The 17,154-nt window shown below is 42.7% G+C and overlaps 1 protein-coding gene across 1 annotated transcript in view; it reads left to right on the top strand.

Annotated features, from left to right (window-relative positions):
• Window positions 1-239: 239 nt before the first annotated feature.
• The window catches only part of ZNF384 (zinc finger protein 384), a 23,113-nt gene continuing 6,198 nt past the window's right edge, over window positions 240-17,154 (top strand). The window contains exons 1-5 of the mRNA XM_010292300.1: window positions 240-430; window positions 3,116-3,182; window positions 3,320-3,560; window positions 3,907-4,237; window positions 16,274-16,498. Coding sequence (XP_010290602.1) covers window positions 378-430; window positions 3,116-3,182; window positions 3,320-3,560; window positions 3,907-4,237; window positions 16,274-16,498 — 917 coding nt within the window. The 5' untranslated portion in view covers window positions 240-377. The remainder of the gene's footprint in view (window positions 431-3,115; window positions 3,183-3,319; window positions 3,561-3,906; window positions 4,238-16,273; window positions 16,499-17,154) is intronic.

The following is a 17,154-nucleotide window of genomic DNA, read 5'->3' as shown; positions in this document are numbered from 1 at the left end:
GAAACACAGCCTCTACCTCTCTGTATACTTGCACGTGCTTTTATCTGTGTGTTTATGATTAAAGTGATGACCTGCAAAGAAGTATAAGTCCGGCACGTTAAGTATGTGATTCTGTGAAGTACTCTGAGATCTAAACTCCAGATTCCTTGTCCCTTGTGAGTTCTTTGGTTCACTCGGTTGTTTATTTGGTGTATGTACATTTGTGGTCTGTACATAGAAGGTGTTTTTGGTTTATATCAGGAGGGTACGTTGACAACTGTCTGATACTAGACTGGTGAATAGGAAGAAGGTCCCATCTCTGGCCCGTTTGTGGAAGCTGGGATGATGAAGGCACTGCAGTGGGAACATGCTGTGGTACAGGGTTGAAGCTCCAGCCCATGTCTGGTAGTTATAGAGCAATTGGAAAGGTTACGTGCAGAGTTCTGGTAAAGTAAGTGTGAGCAGCGTTAAAGTGGGGGCTGCAAATAGGGGTGCATGTTTTCAAAATATCCTTTAGCCTAAAAGCCGGGTAGGGGAGGGACAGCTCTGGGTATTACGTCAGTAGTTTGGTGGAGGAATCTTATCTTTGTTTTCTCCCTTTGGAAGACTGGCTTGCTAGTGAGATTGCATGAAAGCTTCAACTCTTACACCATTTCTTCTTTTCCTCCATGTTCTTATAACTTCATCACACTTCAGCCTTTCAAGCCAAAAGTTTTGAGGCCTGAGATTGACTCAAACATGAAGATTTTTGGATGGGGATGTGGATTCTAAGAGAGTTTAATGAAAACAGTGTAGTCATCTTTTAAGAATAAGAGCCTTATTTTGACTTGCACACTTTGTAAACTGAATGAACAAAAGTTAGGTGCTCTGTGAAGTTCTGGTAGGGGACTAGATGGGAATAGGCGTCCACTGAGTATTCTGGCCAGTGCTCTGGATTTTAGAATCTGGAAATGGAGTTGCCTTTTCATTCCTTGTACTCTTTAAATAAGAAAGCTGTTGTGAGGTTTTTGTTTAAATTGGCATCTTTCTGTTTAACTCCTGAAGTTTGCAGTTGGATCCAAGAGAGTCTTGGACAATTACAAAGTTTATTTGGAAAATGCATCAGATTATTACATGAGACTTTATGTTTTTACAGAATAAGGTTCACTTTGATGTTTTTGATGTGGAAGCTGAGCAAATAAGGGTTTACTTATTTTAAAAACAAACAAAAAAAAAACACCAAAAAAACCCAAACTTGACATTCCAAACAAAAACCCCCTCTTGATTCAGGTGGCGCTCAATTGCCAGGAATGCGTTATCTCTTCATGTGTGCCCATCCTGTGGAAGAAAAAAGTCATGTAATTAAGCGTTACATACATAGGGCCTTGCTGTGGGCAGTGTACTTAATAATTAATTTGTCTCAGAAAAGAAAGCAGAGGAAGGAAGGTAAGAGTCTTACCCCATCAGATTCTGATTGAATCACGGCACTGTAAATCCAGAGTAATTTTCAGTCAGGCAGCTAGCCGTCTGACTGCATGCCACCGATGCAAGGTAAATAATTCATCCTTAAGTGTGTTTATTGGTTGATTTGTAGTGAGTGAGTGAGGCAGGAATACTTGGCTTTGCTGTTGCGTGAGCAATTCATAAAAACAAAATTATCAGGTAATTTGGTTCATTTAAATACTGCTTCTCTACATAGAGGAAAATTATCTTTGCATTTTGGCTCACACGCAGCAATTCCACATGTATTTATTCTGCCATAATGTACTTCTGGAAAGTAAGTGTTTCATGCTACTTTGGGCATGCTCCTCAGCTTATCTGATGGTTGAGATAGGCCCTTCAGAAGCAGTATTTACTCATTAATTAGGCTACTGCCACATCATAACAGAAATAGGAGTGGGAAAATTTGCAGGTAGCTGCATGAGAAACCTAAGTGCTTGCTTTCTCTAAGCAGCTTGCTCTGCCAGATGTTCTCTGAGCATAGTTTTTATCACATGTATTTTATCTACCAGTTTTGCTATATTTGTTCAGGAATAGGTATATCTTCTGCTTCAGGAAATACCGTTGTTTTAATTTCTATAGTTTTTGAATAACGTTTTCACGAGTGTAACAAACTTTGTCCACTGATGCTATTATGCAGAGGACTGTAAGGATTAAAATGGAAAGGGCTTCTTCAGCCAGGTGTTCCTAAAGAGATTACGCCTCTGTTTTCAGGTGTTTTCAGACATCTTTTGGTGTCTAACCGGTCCTCTGACTGCATGGAGAGTTGAGGTGGAGCGGTGGGCACTTGACTGGGGACAGAGTCCAACAGAATCTTGTCCCAAAGATGAAAGTGAAATGGGCAATAGAGAGCCATGACATGATCTCGCTTGGAAATAGGGTATCTCAGGAGCTGGGCAGTCAGATTATTTTCCCACTGCCTAGTCTCATTGGATGAGAGTGGAAGATCTTGCCTGTCAGGAATATTCAGTGATATTTCTGGGTTTCTTTTGAAAAGAAAGGGTGTGCAGTGGGCAGAGCAGTGGGCAGCAGGAAGTTAGGAGCCCTAAGTTTGACTTCTTGATCTGCTGTGGCTGTCTGTTATCTTGGGCAAGTCTGTTTCCCTCTCTCTGCCTGTCTTTCTTCCTCTGTAACATAATGCTAATGTCCCCTTGCTGCATCTGGGTCCTTAGTGTTGAGCTGGGGTGGGGGCTCAGGCAAGGTCCAAAATTTTCACCGCTTGTGGGATCAGACTGCCTGTGATGGTTACAAATCTTCCGCTTATTTGCCTGGTTGCAGATGCAGACTTCATCATTTATGCCATGTACTTGGGTGGATGATAACTGGGGAATTTTGGAGGTGTTCTGGGTTTGCAGCCAGTCCTTTTTTTGCACGGAGGTGTATTGGGCAAGAGACGTTTGAAATGGACCCAAGCCTGTGGGAATAGCAGACACCTTTTTCCCCTGAAAATAATTTTTGGATTTGGGCAGATAGCTCAAAAGTGGGGAGAAGTTGTTCAAGTAAGACAGGGGAGATTAAGGAACTGTCACAGCATTAGACTGAGTCAGTTCCATGTTGGAGTCTCTTTGGGTTTAATGTTCTTTTTGTGTGTGTTTGTGTTCCTTCTCCTCCACTCCTCTTCCCTTCCCCCTTCCTCTTCCCCCCTGTGCCCAGCTAGGATGGAAGAATCTCATTTCAACTCCTCCCCGTACTTCTGGCCAGCAGTGCCCACCGTCTCGGGACAGGTAAGATCTTTGTCTTGCAACCTATTATGCTGGTCTTGCTTCCTGTTAGAAGTGTTTCTGTTGCATTTCTTGCTCATCCAACTGCTGGGAGAAGCTGTGCCAGGGTATTCTGAAAACTGTTCTTCCCACCCGTTTAGATTGAGAACACCATGTTTATTAACAAGATGAAGGAGCAGCTATTGCCCACAGAGAAGGGCTGCAGCCTGGCTCCCCCCCACTACCCTGCCTTGCTGACAGTACCCACCTCCGTGGCCCTACCCACTGGTATCTCTATGGACTCAGACACCAAGCCGGAGCAGCTGACACCACACAGCCAAGCCCCTGTGACTCAGAACATCACTGTGGTACCAGTGCAGTCTGCGGGGCTCATGACAGCAGGTAGGGCACTCCAAATACTTTGGCAACGTACGAAGGAGACTCTGGGGTGGGAGCACGGAGGGTCCTGGAGAATTATTTTCAGGCTGTAGGTTATTCCTAGCCTTACTGACGGTGTGGATGGCCTTGGCATGGCTTCACTATGAATCTCTAGGCACTCCATACATACACCCTCTTTATGGAAGTTTGACTTCCGGTAGTGGAGGCTGGGAATGTGTTGGGGAGGGCAAGCTACTGCCCTGTTTGCGTTGTAGTCAAAAGTAGGTGTATAAAGCTCGCTTCTGTGGGATGAGGAGGTTGGACCTAATTAGAGGTGTAGTAACTGACTTCCTCCATCTTTTGTTTGCAGGTCCTGGTCTGGTGATAACTTCCCCGTCGGGTTCCCTGGTGACCACAGCCTCCTCTGCCCAAACCTTTCCCATCTCAGCTCCCATGATTGTCTCTGCGCTACCCCCTGGCTCCCAGGCAGCCCTCCAGGTGGTTCCTGACCTGTCCAAGAAAGGGACAACCACCCTCTCCGAAGGTGGTGGGGGTGGCGGGGGTGGGGGAGTTGCCCCCAAACCACCCCGGGGCCGGAAGAAGAAACGATTGCAGGAGTCGGGGCTGCCAGAGATGAGTGACCCCTTTGTGCTGTCAAACGAGGATGATGAGGACCAGCACAAGGATGGCAAGACATACAGGTGGGGAGTGGGGTTAAACCTTGACTGTAACATTGCATGGGGATGGGGGTGTTTTTAACCCTTCAGAGGGTTACATGGGGAAGAAGAGATCTCTGCCTTTTCCCTGTAGAGTCCCTGAGTAGAGAATCTTTCAGCTGCAGAAACAGTTGAATTTTCTCTTTAATCAGGAGTGTTTGCAAGCTGGTGGGTTAACCCAAAACTAAGGGTCTCCTTCTTAGTGGACAGCATTGATTTCCTGAATATACGGATGTTAATGTTACTAGGTTAGTTAATGACCAGGATGTTATGGAAGCCAAACCATATCCTTGATGCCACAGCCAGGTAGCATGGCTGGTGTACTGCAGAATGTGGTACTGTCTGGTACAGCTGGAGCACTTCTGGTGTACCTGAGAGCCCTAGCCTGCCTGGGTGCTCCTGAAGTAGGACTCCAGTCTGTCCAGTGTAAAGACTACAAACTGGAGGCACACAGAGCAGGAAGTGAACTGTGGTGATAGTGTCTGCTCCTGTGTGAATTGCCCCACGTGATCTTCTCCTATTTCAGCATTCCCAACAAAACAGAAAAAGTAGTGTATTTCTGAATTAGGTATAACGGTGTTTCTGAGCCCTAAGGGTGTCAGATAAAAGCAGGGAGAGTTCTGAGCCATGAAGTTGGATTTCTGAGCTTGGAGGGATGTGGCTTCAGTTTACAAATCTGTAATAGTGGGAAAGGGAGAGATTAACTCGGAGGGAATACTTAAACTAGAGGATAAGGAATGTGGGTGTTCTAGAGAAGGTGGGAACTGGACAAAGCAGGCAAGTGCTAGGGAGGAAGCGTGATGGTCTCTCAGGAAGCAGGAGCACATGTGGGTAATTTAGTGATAGGTGTTTCTAAAGGGTCATTTAAGATCAGTAAGAGGCAAACTAGTAGCCAGATGGAAACAGAAATAGAAGATGGTCCCTAGCACTTCTCATTTCCCTACTGTGTGCCCGTGATCCTGTCTGTTTCCTTTTTACCATCCTAGACCCTCTTTTTTTGTACAGATTTAGTTGTGTTTCTGGAATTAAGTCACAACATATGAGGGCATCTACATGCAATCAGTGCATCTACCCCAGGCACTGTTTCATTTTTAACTATAGCATTTTAAAAATGTTTACATTTTTAAATCCATACAGTTAAATGGGTACAAAACCAGAGCTTGTGTCAGCCTTTTTATTCTCTTACACAATGTCCCAGTTCTTCTACTTTGAAAATATAATCAGCGTATGGTGAAGAGGGGTGGGAGTGTTAGGTAGCTTGCTATTTGTAATTCCACCATTTATTTTGGGCCTTAGCCACAATTCCACACTACTCAAGCTGCTTACAGTCTGGGTTGCTAATTAGGTTGTTAAATATGTATTTACAGGGGACACAATTGGCAATGAACACTAGAATTAAAGCTGAACCAAGGCTTTAATTATAGCTCCTTGTTTACTTGTAAGTTTGGAAAAAATGCCCAAGACCAGGTGGAGTGACTCAGCAGAAACTTTTGAAAATGCATAGTCTCTGTAATAGCTCAGGAAAAAGACTTTGCAGGAAAAAAACGAATGAGTTTATATGTAGGAACATGTAATCAGGAAGATTTCCTGTCGTCATGTTTAATCTCAATGTGATATCTCTGCCTCTTCCTCGAGCCTCCATTCCAAGCAGGTCTCCCTCTGAGCAGTCCCAAGGTGCAAGATAGCTAAATTGTGATTTATTGAAGACCACCAAGGAGTACTTCTGCCCTCCTTGGGATCTCTTCTTTGGCTGATGCTTTCCATGGGCAAGTTCGGAACTAAATATAATTGTTGAAAGAATAAAGGAAAATGCTATCTTGTCTTGGAGCTGTGAAAACCTTTTTGAAATACAGTAAAATAACAATCTCCATACTACACGTATGAATGGACTTGCAAGTTTAAACTTTGAGGACTCCTGGGTTCCTTATGCATTCTAGAAGATGATTTGAGTAGTTCCTGTTACTAGAGTATGCGGACATATCCTCGCTAAATTAAGGCTGTTGGTGAGGTTCATGTACTCCTGCTCCCTTCTGAGGCTGGAGGAGGAGTTGCTTGTTGCATTCATACATTCTACATTTGTATGATTTCACTGATACTTGTGATGATACACTGAGGACAATCTAGTCAGATGACTGCAAGGAGTTGTACTATATTAGATCAATAAGACTTTTTTTTGTTTAAATACCTAATTCCTAAAGCCTGGAATTATTTTGTTAAATTTTGCTTGTTTGTTTTGAGTTTCTTTTTGAGCTCTGTGAGCTCTCTTGTCCTGAGTGCTTGGGCAGGTGGCTGATTTCCCTAATTCCTGACTCATAGTGTATTGGTGAAGACAGAGTAAGGCCTTGAATGGGCAACACAGCAAGGCAGACTTGGAAGGAATTGGAGCACAAAGGTGATACTCATATTGCAGCTCATCCATTCTCTACTGAGTGTAGAGATTCCTGCTTCAGCAAATGGCAGCTGTTTTGCTGCTCTATCCTTTCCAGAAGTGAATTAGTAGTCTGCTCTGAAAGTGGTGCAAGAGTCTTTGTGACTGGATTTTTCTTTGTAAGAAAAGGTGTGAGACTTTTGCTAATGATGGTGTTGCTTGCAGATCTTGGACATCTAGCCCTCGGATTAGCCTGGCAGAGTCCTTGGTGCTTTGCTTTGTGCTATTAGAAGAGTGCTTGCACCTGCAGAGGACAGCATCTAACCAAGTCCTGTGAAGCATTTTCCTTGATGAGTAATGTCACTTCAGTCTTGTCTGGATTCATTGTCAGCTCTTGGTTAATCTTCCCTGACATCTTTGTATAATTTACTTTTTCCATGGAAAATGAGATAGGCATCAAGAGCCTTACCTTAGTAAGATGCTGACAGTGTGAACCACATGGCTTCTTCTCAGTGCTTTAAAAGGTGCTAAAGAAGAGAGAGCAAGCATAGGTTCTCGAGACAGTAATATTGTTTCTTAGTACTGTTTTGATGCCTGTGCCTCTGCCCTTTTAGGAGTTTGTGGGGTGTCATGTGATCAGTGGACAAGACTGATGAAGTGGTTCAGACTATCTGGGCCAGGTTATCAGTTCTCTCTCTGACAAACCGTTCTCTAAATAGTTTCTTCTTTGCAAGCAGAAGAGAGCTCTTTATAGGTGTTGCTTGGTTCCAGTATTAAGTTTGTAAAGGCTAGGACAAATATCAGTTTATAGTCTGGAATAGTTTTGCGAGCTGTGCTTTGGAGCCTAGGACACCAACAGGAAAGTTGTATGCGTGAGAAGGGCCTTGCCATCATACTGTAACCAAGAAGCTCTCTGTTCCCCACCACTAGTTCTGAGTTTCCCTACTTTCACTAGGTTGTGGGAATGGCAGAAGGGGTTAGGTCTGGGAGACAATAAGCAGCTGAGGGACATAGGAAGCTTCTGAGGTGAGTCCAGGGTGAAAAAGAGCACAGAAAGCTTAGCAAGAAGCAGAGTTGAGCTGTAGAAGGTGAAGCAGCTGAATGGAGGCCTGCTTTAGTGTGGAAATTTGGTACACAAGGGGAGCCAGTGGTTTGAATACAGCAGGTAGGCATGTTCTCAGACATGTCTCATTTCAAGCCTTTTTTTTCTGCCCTACACTGGATTTAGCATTGCTGTTTGAGCTTCCCATGGCTTTGAATAGATTTGAAATCTGATGGCTATGGCTTATTTTAAGCCACGTGTATCTGTGAAAATATGGTCAAATTTGGCCAAGTTGTAAGCTTGGAAAAAATCTGTTAAGCATGCTCTGAGATGCATGAGATGAGTTTGATAGTTGAAATATGTGAATATTAGATCATCTTTGATGTTTCTTGAGGCTTGCATGACTCCAGGTACTGACCAGACTGTCTATTTCCACAGAAGAGATAAATACGCTCTAACCTCTCAGTTTCTATATGAGGCTGGGCTACATGTGTACTCTCTGCAGCAATAAGCATCTTCTAGACTAGTGCTGAAGGGCCAAGCGTGCTTTTCCTTCAGTCACAACTGCTCCTTGTACTTCAGAAGGGAGTCTTTTGTGCCCAGTGTTGACAATTAACCTCCCTCCTCTGTTGGACACAAAGGCAAGGTGCGAGAAGACATGACTTGGTTCAAATGTAGTAGGGACAGGAATGAGATGAAGGCAGGGCCTGGAGCTGATTGTGTCCAGGAAGCCTGGAAACTTGGTAGAGCAGAGATGAGAATCGGAAAGGAGAAGGGAGAAAAGACTACAGCCTACAAACTAGGGAGTGCAACAGAGGATGTAATGGGGAGTCTATTTGCAAGAGAGAGACAGCACAGAGATATGCTATGAAGGGCCAAGACTGCGGGGAGGAAGAATGAGGTAGATCTGCTAGGGGCTGGAAGATGAGATACCTAGAATTAGCAGCACAGGTGAGGACATGAGCATGGGGTGTGGACAGACAAATAGAAACATGGGGAAGAAGAAGCAAATGTTAGGTACTTGGGGCAATGAAACAGGGAAGAGTCACTGCAGTAGTGGATAAGGAGGCTGGGGCCTGTGGCTAAAGAGCTTGGACCTGGCTGTTGGTGCAGGAGAAGAGGGGATTGCAACAGGCTAGAAAGCTAAGGGCAAAGCGGGAATTAAGCTTGAGGTGTCAGGCAGAAAGTTTGACCACATTCCCTCCAAAGCCTAGAAATATTAAACCCAATATTTCTAAATTTTGCCATGTCTCTGATGTCAGCAGAAGAATGTGACCTCCTCTGGCAAAGAACTTTGTCCCCTCCTAAGGCTAGAAGAAGGTGACAAACTACCATTGCTGTCATTTATCAGCCTAGCTGCAGTGGCAGAGTTCTGTGCAGTGGATCTTAAGATTGCTGATGACCAACGTGGGTGTCAGTATGATGCCACATGTTGGAATTTCTGTTTGCTTTTTTTTAACAAGTAGTTCCGTGAGCAGCGGAACTAATGAAGCCTGGTTTCCAGCGGCTCTCTCCTGTGTGGATTCTCTGATGTCTAATCAAGGGTGAGCTTACTAGCCTTTCCCTCAGCAGGGGGCTCCAAGAGGGTCTCTCTTCTTTCCCCAGGTGCATATTTTTATGAGACTTGTGACTTAAAGATCCTTACCCCTTTTCCAGATTTGGTTTAAGTTGTCTTATCTCAAAACTGTAGGGAGTACAGGTGCACATGAACAGCCATATATACACATGCAGTTTGTACACATAAGCTTTGCTTTGTATATGAATGCTGTGCTTAGAGGTTAGAAAATGTCAGAATTAAGACTGACCACATGCCTCAGTATATAATAAGGTAAAAACTTGTGTTATGCCCTTCTGCTGAGATGTTGTAACTGTGTGTGTGTGTGTGCACGCACTATCAGTTCATCATAGTGCCAAGCAGAAGGACTTAACAGTAAAAGTTCTGGAGTCATGAGTTTTAATTTTAGCAAATGTTACTTGCATGTCAAGGGAATGAGTGTGTGCAAGGGAATGAGGGGGGCAGTTACAGTTTCAACTGGGGAGAGAGAACTTCGAAACTATTCTGTTGCACATCGTATCTGATCACACCTTAATTTGGCCCTACTGAGTCAATGCACTTTGATACCATCCTTGATTATGTGATTATAGTTATTGTGTATGTGATAGTCTGTCAGCATCCTGCATGTTTACTCAGAGAGCCTGAAAGGAGTGTTTTATTTAAAAAAGAAAAAAATTGACATGGGGTTGCAGTATCGAGAAGGATGATTTGGGGAAGGCATTTGACTGCTAGTTTGAAGAATTGTAGATTACACTTGCCTCTGCCACAGGTTTGCTATGGTATCCTGCAGCCATGTGGTTCAGGCCTGCAGATAATCTTGCCTTGAAGCATGTGCAAATATGAGTTAGGTCTAGGCTTCAGTGGATTTGCATTTGCCACAAGCTAAAAATGACCACAGACAGTTATCCTGAAATAATTAACATTGGGGTTCCCAAAACCGTAATCTCAAGTATCATTGAATAGTCTTCCGTTACATGTCATACCCTGTTTTGCTTCGCGGAAGCATTGCATCTCATAGCTGTAGCATAGAAATCTATAGGAGCTGTGATTTGAATGTATATAATATGAATTTTCCTTTAAAGGAAAAAAGTGGTCACAGGTATCAGTTTGGCCACTGCGAATTAGTGGGTATGTCTGTCTTACTGTGTTTCACCCCTCTGTCTTTTGTTACTCCATTCCCTTAAAAAAATAAAACAGCGACATTGTGGGGATAGGTGAGTTCTTAGGGAGCACTGATACTTCTGTGGTGGGTACAACAGATGAGTGATTCTGCTTCAGGAGGTTTGAATTGCATGTGGTCAATGAGGCTTGAGGCTGTACAGAGTGGTGATGAAAAAAACTGAACTCTTGCTTGTTAAGTATCTGTCTGTGCAACATAATAAGGATGCAGTTCTGTGGAAACAGTCAATAAAGCTGTATCAGAACGCACCTGCATTGCAGAGCCAAATTATGGGACATGGATGACCTTAATTCTGGCATTTCCAAATTTGCTAGTGCTTTCTCATGGGCGTTCTGTATTCTTTTAATTTTAACTTTTGCATGTTACCACTGTACTAGGAAACACCTTATTGTGTTTTATTGTTTTGTTGGTCTTTTATGCTAATGGTGAATGATTTAAAAAATTGGTAGACAAGATCTTAGGCCTGATGTTGTTCAATGATTTGGAGGTCAACAGAAAGTCATGGCTGATAATTTACAGATAGAAGCAATGCTGGTGGATGGATTAAAAAAATAGGGAAGCTTTATGTGGTTGTTAAACTGGAACTATTCAAGCAAAATGTATTTTAATACAGCCCAATGGAAGACTTAGCCTTTTGGGTAATACTGTGTGACTTCTCCAGCAGTCAGGAGTTGAGGCCTAGGTGTTTGGACACAGTGGAAAACAGTATCAGACAGAAGTGTCGGGTACTACTGAATTACTTTGATCTAAAGATAAGGAATATGGGGAAACAGTATCCTGGAAAGCAGTGACTGTGAATAAGACTTTTAGGAATTGAGTGACATCATGTGAGCTCCCAGTGCGAGGCTGTGACACAAGCAGGTAAATGCAACTGATGAAAGCATAAATGCTGGAGTCATTAAAAGAAGACAGGCAAGTTGTGAAGCATGCTGAAATACCACAAAATTCTGTGTCTGGTATTTTTAAGATCATTTGAATATGCCCTCAAATCTTGAGAACTGGAAAAGTGATATATGGTGAGAGCACTTAAAAACACTTGCTGCCTTGACAGGAGACTATGCTTTTCTGTAGCCTTATCAAGTCACCAAGTGTCTGAAGGACTGTGGAAATGGTTGACTAAAATCTCTGAGTGTAGCTGATACATTTGATAGCATACATGCCAGTAGTATACATTGATAAATGGAAGTGTAATGTTAACTTTTGAATAGGAGTTGATGCTGGGTGTAGAAGTGTGTCAGCAGAGGTACAATTCATAGGCTTTTATTTGGCATCTTCATACTCGATGGTTTTATTTAGGTCTTACCCAAATTTTCTAGCTGTGTGTCTTGGATGTTAGTTCTGTCTCCTTTCCCCTGCCTCTTACAAAATACTAGCAAGAAGATGTTTAACTTCAGCTTTAAAAATAATCGGGGAATGCAAGGGTTAAATTAGCATCTATCATGAACTGTGCATTCATTATTATGCTATGCTTGCATTAGTTACTTCATTAACTCTGCACTGTAAAGGCTGTACATTTCTTTCTTTGCTAAACGAACTGCTGACTCTGATAACCTAAACTTACTTTTATCATCGTCTAACTTCAGACCTTCCTGATTTGATTTTTTTTTAACTTGTGGTCTAACTTGTATTTGTAGCCCAACAGAAGGAGCAAGGGCTCAATTAACTTCTAAGACTAATCTCAGTAGATGCTAGGAATTTGAATTCTTAAAGCCATGTAAAAGCTTACATAGTTTTCACAACTGTGATACTGATTAATTAAGCACTTGATTGAAAGATGTTGTTAATCCATGTTAGGCAAATTTTACTATGAGCTGGTATTTCAGATGGTATTTTATCTCATAACAGCATCTGATGAATGAGGCGGAATATTCCATGAAAAGTGGAAAAAAATACACTGTGTGCCAGAGTTGTAGTCTAGTTGCTATAAGCATCATTTTGCTTATGACTCATCATGATGACTTTCATATGGGAGCAGAATCAGAATTGTACATCCACCTTTTACTGGCATTTCATGATTTTTGAGGGTGTTTCTGTCTAACATGAACATTCTCTGAACGTCTCACTTTATTTCCCTGCAGATTCTCTATAAAAAGAAAGGATTATAAACAGTGGAAGGGGTTACTTTTGATCTCTGGCATATGGCTGGGTGCTAAATTAACTATTTATATGAACCTCTGTGTTAAGAGTATGTTCTCCTAGGCTGTCTAAACTTGCAGAGCCATAACAAGCAGCTGTAGGGATGTTGTGTCATACTGTCAATAGGAATGATGCAGTCATTTTTGTTACTTGCTCTCAGAAAGAATACAGTGAAAGTAGTGGTAGTTCAGAAGCACAGTGAGGAGAAAAGATTAAAAATGGATATTAAACAGAGGGAAAAAAATTATTTCATATAGTGTTTTGTTCATGCTTAGCAAGGAGCACTGCCAACTTTTCCTCTCCCCAACCAAGAGAACTTCACTGAAGTATAATACTGAAACGCTGCTAGTGTGAGATGTGATGTTCTCATTATCCATATAGATTTAATGTTTTTTTAATCCATATTTGCCCACTAGAGGGCTGATTGCATCTTCCCCTTTAATATTTGATGTTGTCTGAGGCATGCAAAGCCCTTAATTAAATGGATCATTTGTTCCCTTGAAAATGCCTGATACCACACAATACAAAACTCTCTGAAATGCAGCTTTCTGCTATATTCCAGGGCTTTTTTTAACTCACAAGGCTCATGAATTTGTTAATGCTACATAACATTCTTGCCCTCTCAGGGCTGCTGCTAATTAGATAATTGGAAAATGAGTCCTTGCAAGACTTTTAAAAATGTTGTTTGAAAAACAATACTGGTATCTCTATAGCTGCTAAATTCAGTTGGGGGGGGATTTGCTAAGAGTCAGATTTATCTTCTATTTTTATGCAAGTGCTGGAGAGGTTTTGCAACACCTTCTTTATAATTTTATTTCAAAAATGGAAAAGGACATTCAGTCTGTTTCTCTTCATTAAAGTTTATTTTACAGAATTTCTGACCTGAAGGAAGATAACCTGACAAAGCGAATAAGTAAAGGAAAGGATGCACAAATGTTATGGAAAATAAAGTAGATGGCACTACAATTTTAATGCATGAGACTACTTAGACTTGATGACATAGTAGAGTTCATGAATTTTTCAGAATGGAATAGACTTTAAAATATATATTCATGTGTACAGCACAGAAGAGATTAGTGCCCAGCATTGTATTTAAACTAGAGTAAACCTCTTAGAAAGGTATTTCTCTCAGAAAGGTAGCTGGATTCTCAAAATATTGATTGTAGGGGCCAAGTGATTGAGACCATTCTGTAGCCTCCAAGCATTGTTCCAAAGATGCATTCTCATGGTTGGAAAGTTCCTATTTCCTCTTGTATTTTTTAACTTGTTCTGTCAGTTATTGTTTCTCATTATACCCTTCTTTCCTCATAAAACAAGCCCCTAGTAATTGATATTTTTCTCCCTACGTAGACTTGTATGTCTTACGTAGACTTATGGGTATTGATCAAGCTATCTTTCAAGCTTTTTTCCAAACCCAGATAGACTGGGCTCAGTGAATCTTTACCGAGAAGCCGATTTTCCACATGCAATCATTCTTTATGTTAGCTGAACTTGTCTGAGTTTTTCAGTAATTGTGGACTACATGGACTTCAGAATTAGACATGCTGTTGCAAGAATAACCGCACCATTCCTGTTTAAAAAAATGATACCTGCTATTCCCCTTTGTTTTGGTTAGCCATGTTATCACAGCATCGCACTGGGAGATATTCTCAATTGTATGGTTCCTTATCAGAGGACTGATACTGGGAACAGAGTTCAATTGAGAGTAATGGAAGTAAGCATCTGCTGAGAAGGAGCTTGATAAAAGTCATGCAGGGGATTATGCCATAATTGCTTGCATTAGCTGGGAACTGGACTTGCCAATTCAGAGGTATTTTTCAGTTCAGTATTCACCTCAAAGTTCTTTCTAGCATTGCTGCTTTCAAGGATGCAATCCTCATCCTGTAAGTATGAATTGATAACTGCAAAATGCATATGCTGTGTTCAAGTCTAGCTTGAAACATTTTGGAAACTCTGGAACAAACTGCACAAGTGTTTGGAGATAGTTGGGTTTGTAAACCAAGAGCTACTTTTAAAAAAAGAAGATTCTGATGTTCTGTTTGCTCCTCCTATCTCTAATAGACCTAGGGCTAAACAGCCAAATCCCTTCTGTTTGAAGGGATTGTTGTGTGTGTAAGGGGGGATTTATGTAAGGATGTATTTAGCCTGCATGTTCTGTTAGGGTTTGCAGTTAAAGCGGATTAAGAGAAAAGTGAAGGTAGGAAAGGTGGTAACAGCTGTTAGAGATGATAATGAATGTAAAAGAACAGTGATGGAGAGGGAAAAAATGTTACAGCAGGTGCGTGGTAGAGTGCTTGCTAGGGAGGCACGGCTTCCAGTTAAATGGCTTAAAATCAAGCTGTGGCTGGAAGGGCTTGTGGAAGTTAAGGTAGGTGCTGGATAAATATTTCCTACATTACATACGCTAATCAGACTCCACACTTCATAAAGCTTCTAACTTCAACGTAAATAGTCACGATCGTAGATTCAATGAAGCATCCTCCTGGGAAGAGATGTATATGGGGAAGAACAGGATCGACTCACTGTGGCTTGTAATACCTGCAGAGAATTTTGTCACTGAGTAGTTTTGTAACCGCTTGTAAAACTTGAGGAAATTCCCAGACAAAAACATAAGTCAATGTTCTGTGAAGGTTGAGTTCATGTTAGCCAGACTTCTTCTGGGTGGCATTTTTCCTCACAGATGTGACCCTGGAAGTTTCAAGTGCAGGTTCAATTTTGTCTTTTTTAATTGAAAAGTCTGCAAATGGAAAAACGAAGTTCAGAGAAACCTTAACTCTGCCCCTTGGTTGGCACACATTTGGGGGGGGAAAAAAAAAAAGTCCAGTAACTTGGATGCAACTTATATCTCTGTCAAATTATGAACCACAAAAGCTTTTACCATCTTGAATTGTAAAACAGTGCAAGCTTCTCTTACAGCCTGGTGTCATGATGGAGGAACAGTTTTTAACAGCAGCATCCATAGCAGAGAGATGCCAACTGCTTCTTCCTGTTCAAAGAGTCTGTGTGTTACCAAATACATTTCTGATCATTGTAGGAACAGATGGATCGAAACTCCTAGACAAAACATTTTGCATCACATCCGTAAGGTTGAAATAATGAAAGCCCATTAGACCAGTGAAATACCACATTTGATATGCAGAGTATCTTTGTGAGACCCGCTAGGAAAGCAGCACTGTTGTTGTTCTCATCATTTTGTATTCTAAATACTCCAGTGTCTTCTCTCAAACTGGGAGCAGAGTTAAGTCAGTTTAGTCATAACTGCTTTTGCAGACTTTGCAGTACATGGAATTACCTTTTATTAGGAAGAAGAACCTTAACCTGGGATTTCCAGGTTTTCCAGCCTTTTTTTGACTGAAATAAATCATAGATGAATGAAGTGTTTTTTGTCTGGGAATTATTATTCCTGTCCCCTTCAGATTGCTGTTGGAAAATTTCCAAAGTGCTGCCCTGTCTCTCTTGTAAGCCTAAAAAATTAACCTCTTTGGTTCTTCTGAGACCTTTACTTGTCTGGCCGCAAGGTATCGTTTGGTCTCTTCTGCCAGTTCCTATCTTAAGTTTGTCCCTCTGAGACTGGACTGCTTGCAGCTGAGCACAGTGTCCTGGGTGAACCCTCCCCAGAACCACATAGCAAGAAAACGTCCCTTCTTCATGCAGTGTGGAAGTCCCCATCCAGTTAGAGTTGATACATATTGGGGCTTGCCCCTGTGTGACACTGTCTCTTCCCCTCGCCCCGGTCCCAGGTGCCGGATGTGTTCGCTGACCTTCTACTCCAAGTCGGAGATGCAGATCCACTCCAAGTCCCATACGGAGACAAAGCCACACAAGTGTCCTCACTGCTCCAAGAGCTTCGCCAACAGCTCCTACCTGGCCCAGCACATTCGCATCCACTCAGGGGCCAAGCCCTACACGTGCAGCTACTGCCAGAAGGCCTTCCGCCAGCTCTCCCACCTGCAGCAGCACACACGGTAAGGGCCAGAGGAGGCTGGGGGCCCTCTGCACTGCATGTTGCTGTCATCCCAGCATGCTGTGAGCACCCTCAGTAGGCGACTGCCTGGGGATACCCTGCTGTTTTCCGCAGGCTGGTCAGGTCTCGTACACGACAAACCGGCAGCAGTGGTATCCAACATGTGAGACTTGTTACTTGCTGCGAGGGGCTGGGTGTGCACAGAGGTTAGTGCTGCTCACCCTAAGGGGCAGTGACTGCAATGGAGTGACACTCTCTGACAGAAGGTAGGGCTGGTTGTGTCAGAGTGAGAGTAGAGTGCGCGTAGGAGGACTGTTCCCTGTCGCCCCACAGTGTAGTTCTGCCAAATGTCTCAGTCTAGGCTTGCAGCCCCCCTGCTATTTCAGCCGTAGGCTTCCCACACACAGCTCTGCCAATGCCCCTCAGTCCAAACTCTATAGTTCCTCTCTCTGGATCCTCCCCCGGTGCAGACAGACCATGGTCTCTTGAATCCAAGGGGAGCACGGTTTGAGACCAAGCGAGCTCATGCCGTGTTTGGAGTTCCTCCATGTAGCAGATAGCGTGGTGCTGTCCCACCCCCTTTGTGCCCTCATTCCATCAGCACTAGCCAGATGGCGGTCGTGTCCAACTGCTGCTGCTCCTCCTCCTCTTCGGCAG

The sequence above is a fragment of the Phaethon lepturus genome, unplaced genomic scaffold, assembly GCF_000687285.1.
Source record: "Phaethon lepturus isolate BGI_N335 unplaced genomic scaffold, ASM68728v1 scaffold25318, whole genome shotgun sequence".
NCBI classification, from domain to species: domain Eukaryota; kingdom Metazoa; phylum Chordata; class Aves; order Phaethontiformes; family Phaethontidae; genus Phaethon; species Phaethon lepturus.
Note: the sequence above shows the minus strand (reverse complement) of the source record. Positions and strands in the feature narration are given on the sequence as shown.